The sequence below is a fragment of the Colletotrichum jinshuiense genome, chromosome 6 (genome assembly GCF_051148585.1).
Source record: "Colletotrichum jinshuiense chromosome 6, complete sequence".
Taxonomy (NCBI): domain Eukaryota; kingdom Fungi; phylum Ascomycota; class Sordariomycetes; order Glomerellales; family Glomerellaceae; genus Colletotrichum; species Colletotrichum jinshuiense.
Genome location: NC_139313.1, coordinates 4,825,471 through 4,846,523, shown reverse-complemented (window position 1 = coordinate 4,846,523; position 21,053 = coordinate 4,825,471). Strand labels below are relative to the sequence as shown.

Genomic DNA, 21,053 nt, shown 5'->3' with positions numbered 1-21,053 from the left:
CTAGCCCACCAACTTAAGGCCATGGCAGACCAGCTCACCGTTATCGTTCCCGACGATGTCGTCTGCATTCAGGTCACTAAGGGAAATCATCAAGGCCGCTAAGGTCAAGAAGGACTTACTCAGCTCGATGATGGAGAAGATGTCGTTGTTGTTGCAGCCCCGGCAGGTGCACTGGTACCTCGTGCCGATCAGCTCGCTGTATCTCGTTGCGCACGTGGCGGTGTATCCTCCCCTGTGTGTGTGAGAGAAAATCTCTTTAGCATATGGGACGATAACAATGACGGGGCCATCGTGGAGCCGGAGAGGTGGTAAGACGGCAATCCCAAAGACGCTACGGCTACGCATTTCTAGAGCCGCTAGAGGCCTGCTCACCTTGGCTGGCTGACCAGATGGCCGCAGGAGTTCATCAGGCACAGGTTCAAGGAGACGTAGGTGCTCTGCCATGAGCCACTGATGGTGCGGCAGGTTGCGTATAGGAGCGACGGGTAATAGGTATTCAACGAGAAGGAGTGGCAGGTCGCAGCGAAGCCACCCATGAGCGTCATCGTCTGCCGGGCAAAGATGTCGGCCGGGGAGGTGTCTTTGGGCAGAGCGGCTGTGGTGACCTCTAAAGGCGCCAGCAGAACCGCGGCGCAGGCGCTGAGACGAAGTCTTACTCTCATGATGATGTGAAACGCGTGGTATTAAAGAAAGAAAAAAGACGGGAGGTGATGTTGGGCAGGTGGATTCGGTGTGGGTCGCGAAAGAAAGCGAGGTCGGTTAAATGCTCGTTCGGGGCTCCCTCGGTTTATATAGACAAGAAAAACACCAGTGTTAGACGGGTCTTGCGCCCAGAATCGAGTTGCCTGATGTGGTTCTTCATCCGTACAGATAGTCGTGCTGCGAGAGCGAGGCACAGTGCAAGCTAGCTACATGTTCCTGTTTATCACGCATTTTCGAGTGGCTGAAGGTTCTCCAGAGTGTGCGATTAAGAGATGCCTTGCCGCAGGCCTTGGCGTGGCATGAGTTATCCCAAAATGAAAAAAAGAAGCGAGGCCTTGCAAAATCATTTTTCACCTCTACCCTACCTACCCCACCCCCTAGATCATCACCCTAGAAGACTATAACCGATCCTTCTAGGTGAGGCTCAGCCAAGCTCTCCTTTGCCTAGAGATCTTGGCAGCCATCTCACAGAATTTCTACTTATACGGACCCTTTGTCCCTATTTCACTTGTAGAGAATACAAGACACTTTTCCCTACGAATCTCTTATGCCCACTATGCGATCTTCCTTATAACAGTTAAGTGTTAAGTAGTCATGAGCCAGACTTACTTCTCGAGTGAGTTAATAAGCGTTATACCAATTACACGTCGTTCCTCCGTCCCTAGACATCATTCTACGTCATGATGGTCAGAGAAATTTGTTTCAGAGCCGAAAGTCAGGTAACATCAGAAATTGGCATAGAATGACTTAGGTTAGCTGCGCTCGATAATACAGAACCCCTGTAATAGAGCCGCTTCCATATTCTATGAACTGAACAAGACTTCTGGAGCGTATAGATAAGCATAAAATACTGTAAATACAGAAGGAAGAGGTGGGAAATTTTCCGAATGTTTGCCAGGAGTGCTATTCATATGAAATAGAAGTTTGAAATATCTATATTTCTATAACATAGCTCTAGAACAAATTAGAGATAATTGTGCCTCTTTAGAAGCACTACAATGCTATCTGTACCTTAAACTAAGCCATAGACTAGACTGGGCTGTCATATAGCTGCTCCGGGCTTCATGCACAAAGAAGGTTTCGCTAACCCATATCGACCTATATTCTTCACTTCATGCCTCACTGGGCCGAGTTCTACGGCCTCGGAAAACATGGTTGACTTTAATGAACCGGATATTACAACGGACCCCCAAGCGCGTCGAGGGCTTGTTTGGCAATCCATTAATGTGCTTAGTTTATGAGACCGCGAAGACGCCAAGGCCCGGTTGTATAATAACCACAAGCCAGTACGACTGAGAGAGTTGGGGGAAAATGTAAGGGAGCGTACTGATACTCATCCCAGTAAACCCTCCTCTCGTCATATTTGCAGACCGTCGCATTTAACGGCTCGCCACAAACTCTTTATAAGCAACTTTCGTACTTATCCAGATGGTTAAATCCATAGGCCAGGTTTGCAGCATAATACTCAAGATCTTTAGATGGCAGTTAAAGATCTACATCAACTGCCACCACGTGATTCAGGGTGCGAGCGGATTCCCGCCGCCCCTTCGTCACACACCCAAACTGACTATGAGTGACCGGGATGAGCAGCCTTAAACAGTCACCTATTGTGCAAAGACGCAGCTGAAAAGGTTGGCTAAATCTGGTATGGGTTTGTCATGATGGATTTTCACTTGGTCTGCCTGTTTATACGTAATCTCGTGTCATCGTTTTTCACATCCTTTGAATCGCAACCGAACGGCTGTGTCTCAAGAGACCCAAGGCACCGATGCCGATGCCCTGTGTGTGCAATCGTGGCGACACCACATCATATGAAGACGTGGCAGATGCAGCCATCACGAGCGATGCGGGCAGTCAAGCAGCAGGCTCGCAGCCATTAATGAAAATGAGGCGAGAGAAACGTCCATTCATAGACCACCCAACTCTTGCTGGTCGATTGTGGCTCAAGTTGTGGGCACACCGCATGATGAGGGGAAGCGCGTCGCAGCCAATCACAAATATCAAGTTGAAGTACATCAACAGCCAGCCGGATGGGGCATAGCACATGCAAAGCAAATGTCGTCGTATATGTATGAAAAGGTAGCTGGCGGCAGGGTGTACAGTCGGAGCTCCGGTGGCTCACTGATCGGTCGATCGAGACCAACAATAATAGCAGGGTGCATAAGCTTTTGTTTGTGTACTTAAACTCTGAGACACCGGAAATACGCTGTGCCAATTTCCAAGGAGCTATTTAAATAAACGGAAGGCACCGCGCGAGGCTAAACTGATTTGAAGCTGGAAGGTTCTTCCTCCTCCCTTGATCACAAGACCCTCTTTCCAAGGCTCACTGGCCTTGATGCAATTCTTCATCTCACTGCAATTAAAAAATATTTAAAATAGGCTTTGTTGAAATCAGAAGCAAGAATACTAGGCGATCTTCTATAGCCATGGCTGCGCCAAAGAGCAGTGGCTTATGGAACTGGGATTTGATGGAAGAGACTCTGGCGAGTGTCAGGTCCAGCATTTTCAATTCGACAAGCAAGGAGCAATTGCCCGAAAACAAACTCGAGGTACCCGAATTAACGGCGAGGTTGCCCATCATCCGACCACCAGAAGGATGCGAGAAGTCATCGAAGCCCAAAGATCTCGCATACGAAGAGCTCCCAACACCTACGTCTATTCGACTTCTAAAAGTGTTCCCCAGCGAAGATGGCTATTCTGACTTTGAATTCTTTCGTCCGCCGATCAGATGCTCCATCATTGTCACAGACCTCGACAACAATCCGTTATATGATGCTCTTTCATACACTTGGGGAGATCCTTGCACCTTGTACATCAGCCCCGACGATATGTCATCGGAAGACGCTTGGAGAGCGCGTCCTTTTGATATAGATGTGGATGGGAAAGCAGTATCTGTTGGAACAAATCTATACACGGCGCTGATTGCGCTGCGCTCTCACGTTACCCTCCAAAATCACCCGGCATGCAATAACAAAGCCCAGAGCACCGGCTGTTTCTGGATAGACGCTTTGTGCATCAACCAAACAAACTTGAAGGAAAAGAATATTCAGGTTATGATGATGAGCCGCATTTACCGGCAAGCGTCCCTCGTTTTTGCGTGGCTTGGGGGCGGAGACTTGTTGTCCAGACAGACGCTTTATGACCTTGCGGCAATCGCCGAACTGCCCACCAAAGAAAGAGGTCTCAAAACCGAAGACTTGGTAGAATTGGACATTAAATCAGACGAAACATATCAAAAGTTGGGCATATCGAAACTCGGGTACAGCTCCTGGGTTGGAATATATGTATTTTTCAACCGGGCATGGTTCAAGAGGGCATGGATTGTCCAAGAGATTACTCTTGCCCAAGAGCCATGGTTCATTTGCGGTCGACAACTATTCAGCGTAGAGGTCGTCCTACAGTCGCTCGAAGTATTGCACCAGTCGAGATGGTTTCAACAACTGCGGGAGTTGGCAGAGCCTTTGATTGTGAATTTTCGAAGTCAACTCGAATTCCACTCTTCAACTACCCAATCCAAGAGCTCGGTACGACTGTACAGACCGCGATTGACCAACCTAATAAATACCAATCTAGTATTTATGATGCGGGATGTGAGGGTCTCTCTTGGTACATCTGAAGGGGTCGCAGTGGGCGGCGGAAGCCCGCGGCGGCCGTCTTTGATTACACTCCTAGATTGGTACCGATTTACCGAAGCCGGAGACCCCAAAGACAAGATCTATGCTCTCATTGATATTTCGAGAGAAGAGGAAACAAACCCATTGAAAGTTGACTATAGACTGACAGTGGAAGAAGTGTACACACAAACAGCGAAGCATCTTATAGACTCCTCAAAGAGCCTTACCGTACTTTCTCTTGCAAAGCTTGATCCAGAAATTTCTTCGCCACTCAGCTTGCCGTCGTGGGTCCCTAACTTTGCCGCGCAGATTATCTCTTCTCCAATTAACACCCAGGGGTTGTTCACTGCTTCGTTAGGAATTGGTCAATCCGAATTTATTTATCTACAGGACGATAAGCTTCAGCTCTCTGGCATAAAGGTTGCCACGGTTAGAGACAAGCTTGCCTTCTCATGGATGAAACTCATTGAGTTATGCCACTTGTTAAGAGGGGTATCCACGTTGCGTGTCCTGGGGGACGAGAACTTCGGGCTGAACAATCCCCCTGGGGCATGCCGCACAACAGTTGGCGAAACATCGTCACATCAGTCATCTCGAAGATACAGATGGCAGTCTCCCTTTGAATCACTATGGCGGACTCTTCTTCTGGACTCTTATGGCGACAAACACCCTGCACCTATGGAATGCAACGACTTGTTTATAACGATATTTCAACAAGCCATCACATCAGCACAATTTCATGTTGCATATTGCTTGAAGTATCCCCAACGGCTTTCTTCGTTACAAGCAGCAGCAAAACAGAGTACAAGAACTGAAACCGGAGGCCAGTATTCTGACCGCTTTTTCGACGTTGAAAGCGTGAAAGAGCAGCTGGGTCTCATGTACACTGCTTTACAAGAAATGCTTGGCAATCTTCCGTCGACTGAGAGTGGATTACTCTTTCCTCCCGAATACCTTGAGTTCGACCGTCGTCGGAAAGAAGCTGAAAGCGAGTCAGACGAGCACGAGATTATTGCGAATTTCCACAATGATATTGGAAGAAAAGTTGCAACGCCCAATTCCGAGGTCGATTTTCGAGTTACAGCTGTCAAATCAGGCAGGTCGCTGTTCACGACAAACGAAGGTCACTTGGGAATAGGGGAGAATGGGCTTGAGCCAGGTGACGAGGTTTGGGTTTTGGCTGGGGGGAACGTTCCATTCCTCATGCGTCGAACCCTTCGCCCAGGCGAGTTCCGCTTTGTGGGGGAAGCTTACATCCATGGTATAATGCACGGCGAGTCTGTTGCGAATATATCGGTGGACGACATCCAAATAATTACATTGATTTAGCCAAGTATATCACTATTAATCGAAACAAGATTGTAGAACAGATTCAGATGAGAATATAAGCTTGGCTTCTAAGTGACCATTTATTAACCGGCGACTTGATTCAGTCCGATAGGCACTACGTAATGCTGCTGCTGAGGATGTAGATTTGGGACTGGTGGTTTTGAATTGAATTGAGCTTGTCTATATTCCGAGGTGAACCTGGCTTGCAGGATTTACCTTTGAGTACTTCGATCCGTCCCGAAGATGGTAAAAATGAAACCCTTATTCATATCTTTGGTAAAGGCTTTAGGTCGCCTCATTCATCATCAGAAACGATAGGCTTCCTAACTCGACCTTTCTGCAGGAGAAGCAACGAAATATCCCACCACTGAAACTCTGAATATGAAACGATATCTTAATGGCTCCAGTAACTTGAACAACCTACGGAGGCAACACATGCATAAGGAATCAACCATATGAAGTCTTCGATAACTGCTCTCTAGTAGCAATCTCCTTATGATCGTACAATTTGAGCAGGGTTTGTCTGTGACATACTGCATCGTCAGAGCTACATGGCATATGGCAACGGTACGTAACTAAAAGTTCATGTCGTTTGATACAACTACGGTCATCGTCTGAATTCTTCGGGGTAAACTCAAAACTCTCCGATAGATAATAAACCAGCTATTAACGAATTCTTTTTTTACTCGTCAAGAGACTCGGGTGTGATCAAATTTCACCCCTTGTCTTGAATCCTCCACCGAACTAATTAACGTCGGGCACCCACTTTCCGGCACCCCCACTTGCTGGCACCCCAAAAATGCCTCAACACCACAACTACCCCTCAACATCCAACTTACACAACTTTACTGATTTTTATCCAATTAACCTCCTCTTTTCCATACGTCTATTTAATAGCCCAATAGGCCAATACACCGAGTTTAAGGTCAGCCAGGCCCTAGATGCTATTACCAATAGTCAATCTATCAAGAAGGCAGCTCTAGAATAGGGGATACCACAATCAACACTTCAGGGCCGGATTAAAGGTGCCCAACCACAAGATCTAGCATTTACTGATCTCCAGCAATTATCACAGACCCAAGAAAGTAAGCTGGCTGAATAGGTACGAATTCAGGCTTCACTTAGGCTTGCTCCAACCCATCAACAAGTTAAGGAATTCGCCAAGCGTATTCTACAGGCCAATAGGGATACCCAACCACTTGGAAAGAACTAAATAGATAGATTCCAGAAAAGAAACCCATCTATCTCAACCTAAAGAAGTAGAGCAATTAACTCTAGACGTATTAATAGAGCTTCTACTAAGGTTCTTCAGGACTAGTTTAGATATCTCTCTATTCTAGAGATTAAAGCCATTAAACCAGCCAACAGATACAATATAGATGAGACTGGGATCCTTAAGGGCAAGGGATCTAATAGGCTGGTACTTAGATCCTCTAAGACTAAGTCAGTCTAGAAGAAGCAGCCTGGATCACAAGCTTAGGTATCTATTATTAAGTGTATCTCTACTAACAGCTGCTCCTTACTGCCACTTATTATATATAAGGGCAAGTTAGTATAACAGCAGTAGTTCCCTCTAGATCTTCAACCTTATGCTGGTTAGGAGTTTACATCAACAGATAACGGCTGGACAACAGATGCAACTGCAATTAAGTGGCTGCAGAAGGTCTTTATTCCTTAAACTACACACGACGATAGAGATAAGCCTAGACTACTAGTTCTTAACGGCTATAGTAGCCATAAGATAACAGACTTTATATGGATATACTTTACTAACAACATCTATCTACTCTTTCTACCACTACATACCTTATACATCCTCCAGCCTCTAGACTAGTTAGTATTTAGTCTACTTAAAACGGCCTATAGAAAGAAGCTAAGTTAGCTTGCCTTATAGAATAATTCCACTATTATAGGCAAAAGGAACTTTCTAGGCTGCTACTAAAAGGCCCGTCTAGATGCTCTAACTAAGTAGAATATCAAGAGTGGCTGGAAAGCAACTAAGCTGTAGCCTGTATGTATTGCTAAGCTGCTAATAAGCCGCCTACTCCTCCAGACCCCATCAACGCCAGCCAGACAGATAGATGGGGCCTAGAATAAGCAGTCTACAGCTAGCCAGGCTGGCCAGATTAATAGTTGGGTTTCCATCACATCTGCTGTAGCATAGTCAACACCTAGGAAGACTATTAATCTACAGGATTAATTACGGTTGTTTAGTAAGCTGGATAGATATAATAGTACACAACGACTGTTGTTTAGAAAGGTCCAGAAAGGATTTAAAGAGAAGGCATACCAACTAGCTGCTGCCAAGCAGGAAATTAAGCTGCTGCAAGCACAAGTTGACAGTTCACAGCAGAGGAAACAGAAGGCTGTCAAAATAGACCCCAACACGAAGTTCGCCAACATCCAGGATATCCGACGGTCTCAAATAGAATCTAGCGAAGTTGTAGATACGGCAGCTGAATCCAGCGACTCTGATTACCCTAGTGAAGCTGACGACTGTATTATAGTTGGTGGTGGGTAGAATAGGTAGATAATCGAAGTTGATGGGTTGTGTGGCAACGTCTGTTAAGTTGGGGTGCCAGCAAGTGGGGGTGCCGGAAAGTGGGTGCCCGACGTTAAAGGTCGTCAAATCTTTCAAGCCATCTCGATTGCTTCAGTCTTGCTGCTCATTGGAACATAGAGGTCATCTATTGAGCTCTCCAACAGGGGCGGTTGACGTGGCATGCCTTCATTTGGGTCATGTGCGGTCAGATGGTTTGATGTACCAGATCACCATACTGCCTCATTGTTCGAAGAGTGCATTCCACCAATGAAAACGCCAGCCGCAAGGTTGCCTTCTTGACCCCAGTTCCGCCGATCTGGATCTTCATCTCTCTGCGAGGTCGGCTGAGGTAGCGCCGTGGACTCGCCCATCAGTGAGGCCTGGAGAAATGAATGCGATCACAAGTCCTGGTTGGCCATAAGTCGACCGAGTAGCCTTTCACATCGCCGATGTTCTTCAGAGGGTTACGCACTGCCCCGGGCGCCAGGGGCTTACCAAATTGGCTGATTGGCTGATAATGGGCCCCCTTGTTACAGTAATAGGCACAGGGTGCCCAACGTGGCTACGGTGGCATTCATTTTCAGCCTGCAATGAGGTTTATCACGAGATCGTCTTGCAAGCCGCGCCCGGAAATGCCTCATTTAACTGAGGCGTTCCCATATAACACTTAAAGAGAAAGGCCCCTATGTCTCACTTCTCGTCCCGATACCCCGCCGTCGGTAGCAGCTCAACCGACATCCATCTACCCCACGGAGGGATGTGCTCCAGCTGCACTGGCTGACAACCTTATCCCCAAGATACCCAGCACGGCAACTCATCACCAGACCCTTTATAGTCGATACTCAATTCTGTACATCGCCTCTGGGACAGCACAATAGAGGCCGCAAATAGGTGGTGTGGTCATCTCAAGCACGCAAGCCGCGGATGGAGGGCTTTGAGCGACGTATGCTTCCCTATGATCCATACATTATCTATCCACGTGGTGTACATAACCTGTCACGCATCTAAAGCTTTCTTTCGCTCCGGAAAGTTTCTTGGCTTGCCGGAACACCGCTTTGGTCGACGCGGAAGCTGCGCTTCCCGGGACTGATTAGACAAGCGTTTATAACTTTTAATGGCGGAAGACTAGGCATCTCCGACCGCGCTCGCAATCCAACTTCAATGGAATTTGGAGAATGCTCGGATTTGCCTTCGGTTTTTCACCGCCTGTCTAGAATATCAAAGGGGGAGGTTGTGGCTGGCTACGTATACGGGGTGAATCGCAAAGATGTGTTGCCAACAGACAGCACTGTGCCTCCCCTATGCATTGGGTGATGACCTCCCACGACGCCAGCCCGTCTGCAACCCACGTACACACCATCTCGCCTTGTTGCTTTCCTGGCGCAGCGGTGAGCAGCGGTGAATGGAGCCACCCTTATCCGCCACGTTTAGCCTAAACGACGCGAGCGCTCCCGATCTGGCGTCTACCGGTGAAGATATCCTGCACGTGGACCCTTGCAGACCTGGTCGTCTGGGGGAATGAGAAAATTTTCTCCTTGCCCTCAACTGCAACATTCCGCTACCGGCTCACTGGAACGGGATGTTGGCTGAAGCGATGTCTGTCAAACGAAGGTGTGTGAGGCGATGCCAGCATGGAACCGTACTTCGCGTGTGTGGGATGCCTGCCGCTCCCAGGCAATACATTGGTAACAAATGCTGGATAAATAAAATAAAATATGAAATTGAGAAGAAAGGAAAAAAATGAATTGGGCAATTGATTTCCGCTGGACGCATGAAGACGATCACTTCGTTACCGCGCCTTGGCTGTACTGTATCAGTGCAACATGGCTATTTGATGTGTCGGGGATACAATCCATACACACCGTGAGATATTATTCGATTGGTCTTCTAGCTCTGTTAACCCAGAACTTTTCAGCTCTGAGCCTAGGAAAAAGGGAGACTTGAACTAGGGGTGGAGCCACCTTGCAATTTTGAGTTGGATGTTGCCGATGGCAGAGCGTGCGTGTATTCTGATACCATGGGGCATACTCCTTCAATCAACAACAGAAGCTGACGCCCTTTCGCGAAATTCCGAGAGCTTCGATACAATCCATTACAAGGAGAAACGAGAAACCTGATTAACTGGAATTAAACTAACGATTTACTCGAAGAAAACGATGTCCGTCTCCTTTCCCTAGTGAGTTCGTAGAGGCATTTGGCCCGAAGTCCCGGACCCGAAATTGCCAAAAGTCCCAGGCACACCACCTCTCACCGAGTATCGACCTCCCCAACCCCCGGTCAGCTACGAGCCACACTTCTTCGACTCCTTTAGCGGCAGGGGTCTCCAACAAAGTCACATCCCGTTCTTTTCTCTTGGTATGACAGCATAACACTATAGGGCCGGACCGAATAACGGCTGAAGGAAGCAGCGCACGCTCCTTCGAGGACGTATTGCGCGGGGGTTGGGTTTCCCCACGATGGAGACCTACGGTATCTGGTGACTTGAGTACCCGTCATTCGTACCAGCGGGACAATGCTGATGGGCGTCCGAACAGAGTCTGAGACCTATCGTCGGTGTACGGCACCTCTCTCGCTGAAATATCTTTCCGGTTTCTCCATGTTAGTCACGGTAATCCCAGCTTGCGCCCGCGCCCGGCGACACAAACCTGGGGACGGGAAGGGACCAACTGACCTCTCGCATCACCATCCTGTATAACGGTACCCAAAATTGGACAGGATCTGACCCAATCGTGATACGCTTCGCATTCTTCCAGTTGCCCGCCCGTCATCTCACCTCTTTCCCCACGGGACACGCATCCTGCCCCCCGCGCTGTGCAAGGGCGAGCGGAACAACGCACCACCCTCCCACACCTCAAGACCAAGTTCTGCTAGTCGGTGCGAAGTAGTCGGTGTGAAGCACGAATTACCACACACCGCAACACCGCGGGTCCTGCTGAACAACCCGCTCGAGGCTGGCCCCGTGCCACCGCGTCCCCGCTCGGCTCGGGTTGCGGCATCCGCTGGTGGCGAGATGCGCCGGGCCGCACAATCGCTACCCAACTCGTGGCATTGGCTTGCACAGTTACACTTGAAAACGCCAGTCTCGTATATTAGTTCTCCTATTCTGCTATTTGCCATCACCTATGACTTGATTCGTGCACTGAAACCCAAGCAATTGTTTGCAGTACAGCCTAGGCTTTGGTCTCGGCTCCGTATGTTTCCGAGACTGTCAAAGAGCGGTGGTGGAAGGAAGACGTGGGGAATGATGTGGGAAGTGGTTCTGGAACAACTTGCAAAGCATCAAGTTTGACCTCATCGCACAAACTTTTCCGCATGACTTCCAAGTACGATTCTTGCGCGCCATGAAGTGACCTCTAGACCATTACTCAACCTCCGTTTCATATGTACACGGCACAGACAGATGTCTCTGTCAAATGTGCCGAAACATTGCATCCGCCCCCGGATGAGTGACAGTCCTGCTCTACAACCCGTGCTGTTCCAGTTTCCTGGAGAACGAAATGGCAATCTGACATTTGTACTCGAGATGGGAATACCGCCACTTGCGGGCTCGAAAACCGGCCAATAAACCTCTTACTGTGTGCTGGTGGAAGCGACATAATGGCGCCGGGCTCTTTTGGAGTCGAGGGGCTACATGTACCAGCCGTTAAGGGTCGGATTCAAGATCTTACATCTCCGCATTGCCTTAGTATATCATCTAGCAAAGAAAGCCGATGGCATCATATCAGAAATTGAGCGCGCGGCATCTGACCGAGCCTGATATGCTGCCGTCGTACATAACCCTATGTATCTGAAGTCAATCACAGTGCTGACATCCTGCAGGTTTATCAGGTTTCTGACCAACAGGCCAGTTCCCCCTTGGCCCTTGTGCCTGGCTTTTGACAGTTGTCATGGCTGAGCAGCGAAAGGGTAAGTAAAATGATCTTACTTGGCGTTACAACTCAAGTCCATATCTCGTCTGGGTAGACCGAGGTGCATGCAACTCGATACCTTGCTCTCAATTACGTATCTCAAGGTATATCCCCAGCACTGGAGCAGCGGGAGCGTAAAACTGGTTGTCAAAGTCATGTTAATCTTCCATGGTACATGTTATCAACATACCCCAGTCACGATGACTGCATGAGCTCACTTTCCCAAGCTTCTTAGCCAGGCCAAACGGGAAGGAGCTCGAGGAGGAGCAAGTGAATTCCCATGAATTTCTTCAGCGCGGATGCGCCGGCGGATGCGGACGAGGCCCCCGCTTCCTTCCGTCATCCGGGATCAGAAGCCTCCCGCACGCCACCCGTGCAAATCATGGCCCCCTTTCAATCGCGTTATCAAAAATGGCAATACATACCTCGACCATGCCTACACCATCTTCACCGGTGTTGCAGAGAACTCCTCCACAATCTCAATGAAGGTGATTGCGTCAGCCAATGTCTGACCATTGGCTTCTCCTTCCGTGGCGAGGTGGTCAGCACTTCACGTATTCACCAGACCGGTAAGGTTCTCCCCCACGCGGAGCTTCGATATCGCGCCATATCGACCACCACCCCATTCCCTCGGCCCGCGGTCTATCGCTGTAAGCAAGATCGACGGTACTTCTGCTCTCCAGAGGGAATCCTCCACAGGCGCCTAGCAATCAAAGGAACCGAGGAAATATGCAAGGCGTTTGGGGGATGATAGCAAAGAGCATGCGCCGGGGTAACAAATGGCCCTGCTGATTGACGCCGTGTGCCTGATAGATGCTCATCTCATGCAAATTCGCAATGAAAGCAAGTGACCATAAACATAAGTCTCTTCGGATGGGGTAAACAACTGTCTTGCCAGGCGAAAAAGCCCTCACTCTGCATCCTTCCCATATACCGCGCTCATCTGACACCCCCATGGACCGAGGTACCTCTTCTCAGCCGCGGCGTCAAACCGCCAACGCATCAATCACACTTAACCTTACAAAGCTCTCCAAAGTTGGGGGGGACCAGATGTCACGCTGTGCTGACAGTCATTCCTGCTCAACCGCGGCCGCGGCCCGTCCCCAGCCCTACCAACCCCCCCGAAAGCCCGTGATTACCGCCGACCACGGAGAGACAACTCAGCAAAGCGCCAACCAAACAGCCAACCACGGGTGGCTGAGTGACTCAGCTGAGCCTTTCCGTCCGTTACCGCGGAGGGTGCGTGGGGGCTGACTGGTCTGTTGGTCTTTCGCCAGAATATCCCGAGACACGCGAGCGAAGTTTGCAAATGAAAGAATATTTTTCGGCAGAGGTCTTGGGGCGCGACATGGACCGGTCTCAATTGAACCAGACCGCGACTCGTGACGATGTTCTCATGTTCAAGCCAAAGCGACAACGGCGGCATGTGGAAAGCCGCCGGCCGATGCAGTTCCTGCAGTAGACGGCCACCCGGCGGTCAAACCCTCACCGCATCACCGGTTACCGACTCTTTCTCCCACAGTAACAGAACGCGCCGCGGCAAGTCGGCGGATGGACACACATGACTACCTCCGCCTCTGTGTTTGTCTCTCCAACGAGTAGGCGGTCTCACACCGTATCCGCGTCAGCAAAATCAGCCCAACCAAGACACTACCCTAGCCTAGCAGAGGTCGGCAGAAAAAGGGTCCAGTTGGTTGGCGCCTACTACTAGTAGTGCGATATAGCCTTCCCCGCCTTTAGGCATTTTGCACTTGCCAACAACCGTTGCGCAGACAAGCGTGCGGCAAGGTAGAGACACTAGATACCGAAAGCAGGCACATATGATCGGGGTGTGAGAGTGTGGGAGTGTATTCCCTTTGGTTCCCGTGTCCATCCAAAGGGGGAATATTGTCCCTTGGTCCCCGGTGGCGCTGGTCAGCAGCGCCGGGAAGACGATGCTGATAGCCGCCGGAGATGAGTGCAACCATCCCGAGGTTCCATCCTCAAGCTGCGCCGTTCTCGACCGTGGCTTTCATTCACCTCTGTTGCGCACGATGACACTTGACACGGGACAGGTTGGTGGTGTTGCGAGAAACGGCCAGAAATAACACTGATAAATCCAAAAACAGGACGTGGACGGAATTGGGACACCAAGACTGACCCGAGGTTACACTCCGTCACTGGACGTAGATGACAACCACATTTAAACTTGCAAGCCAACAAACGAGAATAGAGTATATGTGTATACGCGGTAGCGCGCCAGGCAGAACGAATGAGACGCCGCCGAAATAGGGACGAAAGATATTTTGGGTGCGGCTGCAGGGCAGCCTAGGTGCGTTTGAGTGAGTGAGTAAGTGAGGAGAAAGGCAGCTGAGTTGCAGCAATGCAATGCTGAAGCCTGGAGCTGCAGCACAAAGCAGGAGGCTCAGACGGGTGGTATCCAATCGCAAAACAGACAGAGCCAGATGAGAGAGAACCATGGTGGCTGATTCATCCTCTCAATGTCACCCCATCCACCCCCGTGCCATCCACAGTATTTTGGGGTTTACTCTTGCAGAATCTTTGACGTAGTTGTAAGGGGTTCGGAAAGAGTAGACAAATGCAATCTCATCTGGGGGTTGTTGGATCAAAGAAACATAGAAGCCTGAGGTCGCAACCGTCAACCACAGGCTGCAAGGAATCCTTTTCCGTCCGCAAACGGATTCGTTCCCGCCAACTTGGGAGTCATGAGACCAACCGACGGGATAATGTCTGCAACTAGCCTCTTGGACAGGAAAATTAAAAAAATAAAAAATCCTACCATTACAGAAACAAAATAACCAGCCTAGCAATTATTTAATTAAATAAAAATCAACCGATTTCTTAGAAATGATTATTTCTTTAGCCAGGGTCCGTTTTGATGCCCACCATGATGTATAATCGAATCAAGGATCACAGTCCTAAACTGGTCATGTCTTGCGAGTTGCCAATACTGTCATCGGCAGTGACATGGACCAAATGGTCGTCGTTTGTCGTCAGCTGTTGCCTCCTTGACGCTGGAAGTTGGCCGAGGGCCACAAAGCCGACGAAGGTACGAAGTTGGTTACCGGGCAAACGCCGACCCGACGACGCCACCATCTCCATGTTCAAGCAAGATTCCGGGGAAAGTTCGTGGAGGGCCACGTTCACTACCCCTCAAGGCTGGCCAGGCGGCATTTGCAAGCTCACAAAATGCGGAGAGATGGGGGCTTGGCGAAGGGGGGTAAGGGTGGTGGACCTAGTTACCTCGGTATTCTGTCCGCTGAGTTCGGAAATCGGGATGGATGCACCCTCTTCGCAGGAATGGGAAGAGGCGTGAGAAACATGAAGGTGAAAACGTTCATCCGGGGCATTGTCGTTGGGCGGACGAATGGGGAACATGGGAGCAAAGGCTAACGAGATCAGACGAGAAGAAGAACCGGAGGCAGTGGACGGGCAGACCCTGAATCGTGTTAAACATGGAGGGGAGGTTTAGCAGGTGTGTGTGTGTGTGGGCGTGTGGTCGAGATGTGTGTGCACCCTGATTTTCCCAAGTCCCCCATTATGGAAAGGTAATGTAATAGTACGTAATACCAAGGAAAAGTTGGTTCTTTTGGGGTGGTGATGATAGAGAATCCAGGGTCTACGTTTTGACAGCAACCATCTCTGCGACGGTTCCAGTTTCTTGGTTCGGAAGTAAAGTGGATGTGCGTCGGGCTAGAAATGGAACGCAAAAGTTGGCCAAAGCAGATGTCAGTCGGAGAAACGGTACTCGGGCTTCTTGGCCCTATAACGATGCCAATGCGACCTCATCATCCGCTACGGAGGACGTTCCGGAGCTTCATGGCATCAGACCTCCATCAACGGAGGTTTGGCTTTCCGTGTCACTGACGACAGCATGTATTACGGTAGTTGACACGATCTGATCCAGCTGCGGGTGGTGGGTTACTGCAATGCCCAATTGATCAGATTTCTCAATGCGGATTTAATTGCATTGTGACTTTGCCCGAGCAATTCCCCATGGCTCCTCTGTGTTGAAGCAACGTCCCATTGTCGTGGGCCTAAGTGAATGACACAGCGACCCAGCGATGTGGATAAGCTACGCTAGACATGATGGAACTCGGTGCGAGTGCGGTGGTGGCGATGGGTGCAGAGCGGGCCCCGAGATGGTCAAGGTTCTCCTCTCCCAAGACTTACAAGTTACCACCGGCTCCGAGAGAAAGTCCACTTTCAGGAAGAAAATCTCAACGTTGTTCCGCCTCCCCCTCTTTCCTGGAACCTAGATTTTCACACCCAGTTCCCCATGTCCCACCCGTCTCCTTTCCAACAAGCGGGACGTTGATGCCGACGAAGAAAGACCAGGGGCTTGCGTAATAAGAGCCCTCTCAAAGGCTGGAACAACTTCGGTCTGCAGGGTCCCGTGGTACCCGCTCCCAGGGGGGCTTAGGCATGCCGCTTCCAAAAGTCAGGTTCGCCAAGTATCACTGGTTCTTCTTGTGATGAACAGGTCCCACCTCTGTCGGGGTTGCTCGGGTATTCGCGAGGGGAAAAAAAGGCTCTGTTCTCTTCTCAGGCTTCAAGGACTCCTCTTTGCTCCATCGTGGTTGGGCTGCCACGAGGAGGAGAATAAGTTGGAGGAGATACTCCGCGGCAATCTCCGCTTTTTGCGGGTTTTTGCTACAGGTTACAGAGCTCTAGGGGGGTCGAAAAAGACAAGCCGGTGGCTCGTAGTATTACTGCCCCCTGCCTCCATCCCTCCTTGTCCCCGTGCAACATATTCGTGGGATTTTTGTCGAGATGGTACCAGGGGTTGAAGGATGTGATGTGATGTGATAACTTGTGGGGTTTGGCGTGAGGTCTGCATCTCGTGTTGGGCCTGTGTGTCTATGGACTCCAAAATGCCCTTGCAAACCTTGTTGGAGGGACGCTGTAAAAAAAAATATAAAAATTTCAAAAGGCATCGTCCACAGTACACGCTACTCCGGCACCTCGGTGCGGGTATCTGAAGGGAACCGTCAAGTGTCGGTCAGGGTACACTCTATCATCAGCAGAGTTTGATGGTTCCAATTTAGCAGCTACCCAAGACCCTTCTTGCAGCAGACCGTCCGTCGAAGGTTGAGTAGTGCAGAGACACAGGGAACTGTAGGCCCCTGGGGTGACAATCAACCACCAACCGAAATGGGCACGAGAAAGCCGAAGTGGACAAGCCATGTGGCCAGTCGAATTACCCGACGGATTTAGCCACTGGTGCCGACTGGTGGAGGATCCTTTGCGCGTGATGAGCGACAGGGCTGCATAATGTCACGCTGCTTCCGGGGCGCGCCCGGCCGGCGCCAATTGGACCGAATAGCAGTAGAATGAAGCTCCGAATCACTTCTTCGTGAGGGAGCTTGGAGGGCAATGGACCATGGGATGCAGAAAGGGAAGTGATTTTGTCGGTCAAACCCAGCCGTCTCACCGGTGCCAATACTCCTTCGAGGGTAGTCCTAATGATGTCTCGCGCCTGTAGCATCATGTCCCTCCAGACGATCTCTCACCGGCCCATCCAGGGACCACCGCTGATCATGCGCCTTGCGCATCTTTCCCTAACGATGGGGCACGCGAGCAAAGAACGCATGCGCAGCACTTGCCGCGCATCGTGGTCTCTGCAGATTTGCTATCCGGGGCCCTAAAGCACATGAAGATGCCGGCCATGTTTGACGGGATTTTACTCGGTGGCTGTCCCAATGTCGTTTGCCTCGGGCTGTTTCATCTGGTCGTGTCAGTAAAGGGACCCTTTGGACCGGGAAGTTTTCACATAGTTCCCCGCCACAACAGGATGAAGACGCAAACTTTTGATGGCCTCGTTCAAGCAACGGCAGTTACCGAGGAGAGGGGTGATGGGCGCAGGGCGTTTTGCCACCATCGTCCAAGGACCCCCGATCATCCGTCTTGGGGGACACAACGGCCGTTTTGCGGGCTCCCTCCGTATCCCAAGCCTTGCGTTGGGATAGTAACCGACAGGCAGTCGCGCTACCGGTATTTGCGCGTTCATGTGGGCTGGAGGGGAGGGACTGGGGAGGGACTGGGGAATGCGTGCGAGAGAGATCCGTATACGACGCCTCAACGTCTAGGCCGATATTCACGAAGACATCGCCGCCGTCGTGGTACTGTGGATGGAGGGAGAAGTGGGTAGGGGGGTGAGATAGATAGACTGGGGATCCAGGGAGCCTGGTGTCTGGAGGCGGGCAAAGACCGTACAAGCCAGAGGCGGCTGTAATCGGGGCGCCGTATGGGCCCGAGGGGCGGAGAAGTAGGGAACAAGAGGCCCCAAAGACACGGCAGGAATGCTGACCTCGCCCGCATCGCAAACGACACCTGGGGCCGACTCGACCAGACGAGGCCAGAGTCACTGGACGATGGTCCATGGATGCCGGTGCGCCAGTACCAAACGCGCAGGGCACAGAGTCCTATACAGTTGCCGTATTCGGCCTTCACGACCGAACCGGTCGCCGTCCCTGCGTAACAGGGGACAGCCGGGCCTCCCTCAATGACTGGGTGCGGCCGACGCCGAGCACTCGCGCCGGAACGCTGCTCTTCTTGCGTGCTCGACCAATGTCTCCATAAATCTCTGTCTGTTAGTTGCGCAGCCGCCTGCCCGCACCCACCACCCGTCTAGTTTCCTCCGCAGCATCGCTCGTGACTGGTGCGCTACAAACGGACTGCGCAGCGGCACAGGCAAGGCTGGCTGGGTGGCTGCCGACCGTCCATGAGATGCCGACATACGCCTGGCCAGACCGGTCGCTTGTCGCTGACTCTTGTCGTGGCTCCTCACGCGACATGGTGAAAACTCTGCAAATGAAAATAGACGTGTCGCTTTGTATCCGCCCTTCGACAAGGCCGAGAGACGCATCTGGATGCGCGCGAGATGCGATAGTATGAGCAAGGCACCGATCCATATCGCGATGCAGTTGCATGTAATAGATGCGACCTATGCGCAAATTAACCCAGCAGCCCGGGCGCGGTGTGGCCAGCGCAGAAGTCGAAACGACCGGGGTCTGCTGCGTATTGTCTCTCCCCGCGCCTCTCATCGTAGACTTGCAGGTGCTCTCTGTCTCAGGAAGAGAGACACGACGCTAAACATTCTTTAATTACCCCTCCGTCATACCACCCGCGGCCCGGGGAGGAGAGGAAGAAGGGGGCAGAGGAGACCCCAAGGGTCGCGAACTAACATGAACCACATGGGCCACATGTGAATATCCATCCCATCCGCGAGGGAAATCCAAACAGGAAGGCCATCTTTGGATTTTGCCCCCCTACTGGATCTCGATCGTGAGAGGGCACAAGGAATTCCCTTACATCCCTTACGAATTCGACTTTGCGAAGAAACGAGACGAACCGCTGACACACTTTGCGCTTACCATGAGGGGGTCTCCTTTTTGCCCCTCCATGTCAGTCAGGCAAGGATCCCGAGTTCCGCGGTCCTAAGAGACTTCTCTGTATTCCGGTCCTCTCGCTGCCTGGGAAAATGTGACAGCCGCAGGCTCTGTCAATATGACAGGTGACAGCTGACTAGATTCGCGGCCCTCATCAGCACTCGCGCGCATCGTGGGAAATCGAAGATGGACGAAGAATGAGCGGCGCAACGCAGCCGGCCTAATCCAGACTGCCCATGTACCCCGCATCCCTTCCCGAACGACGCAAGAGGCGTTCCTGACACAGTCGTCCAAACCGAGCCTGACAGAGAAGGCTCTGAAAATGATTTCTCTTCCGGCCGAATGTGACCTGGAGGCTGTCTCAGGACAGGCTCGAGGTGGTGCCGCTCCAGGCCTGCCACGCCCTGGCAGGCCTTCCCGTCCGGGGAAGGGTTCCGGCGGAGGAGCAGCAGGTCCAGATGAGTGGACGAGAATGGCCGAGAATGGACGGGGTGGGCATCCTTTTGGGCTGGGAGGAACTCAGGTGGACGAGAGGAAAAAGGAATGTTGCAGCTCCACACTCCACTCTCCAGTGCTCCCGTGAAAGAATTTGCCCACTGCCGCCGGTTCTTTTTGCGCTGACGTCTTCTCATCTCATCTCACACGCCCTGAGGGGCGGCTCAGCTGGGGTCAAATATGTGAGATGTGTGTGTTCATGCTTATTCTGCGGTCGCATTCTCGGGTTCTTTACAGAGAGTTCTTGTTTATTCTTCTTTATTCTTTCTTTCTCATTTAATCGTAGATATTCCAGGGTGGCGTAAAATAATGGGTAATATTGTTCACACTCCGTTTTTGTCAAACGTTGTTAACGGTATCCTTGCCAGGAGAGAGAGAGAGAAATAGAGAGCCCGTGATGGTTTATTGACGTGTGTTTCCTCATCAAACAATGACACATGTGCCATCTGGCCTTCTCATTCCGGCCGTTCCAAGCCCGGGATTTCCTATTGTGGACGTGCTGCTACCTGCTATTTACCTCGAGCTTCCTCGCGTGTACCTTACAGTAGTAGACTGGCAACAAGCTCAAACTCAGCGCTGCAGATCAGTGATCAGCATGTCGTGTAGGGGACCACTGGGGACTTCCCCAACTTTCGATGCACCAGCTCGACGCCGTGGCCACCTGAAGATCCGTTCCCAGAATGACAGCTCGCTAATCTGAACTTTCCAACCTTCATGGCACCCTTATCGACGAACGCGGCGGCTGGATGCTCTGCATATCGAAAATGACGGTCACGGGAGGGGGGAGGGGGCTGAACTGACAAGCAGGCTGACTATGGGAAAGCGACACTCATTCCCCGCGCTAGCGGCGTGAGATGCTACCACTTCAAACGTCGAGTACTCTGTAGGCATGTCATGACGGCAGTACTCCGCAGCCCAAGGGCAGGTCGTTCATGTTCTCAGACAGCCACAGGGAGTAGTGAAATGAGCGAGCCCATCAAGAATTCGATGCCACCACATGCACCACAAAACAACAAATTGTTCACAGCGCGCCGATCCCATGGTTCACTCTTCCCCCCCTCGGAGACGACAA

At 51.0% G+C, this 21,053-nt stretch overlaps 1 protein-coding gene across 1 annotated transcript; it reads right to left on the bottom strand.

Annotated features, from left to right (window-relative positions):
- On the bottom strand, window positions 1–662 carry EsH8_VI_001225 (CVNH domain-containing protein; the record flags this gene model as incomplete). Its single annotated transcript, XM_083272478.1, has 3 exons — window positions 1–62; window positions 120–232; window positions 373–662. 3 exons carry the CDS (start codon window positions 660–662, stop codon window positions 1–3), a joined length of 465 nt encoding a protein of 154 aa, XP_083127652.1.
- Between the last annotated feature and the right edge of the window lie 20,391 nt (window positions 663–21,053).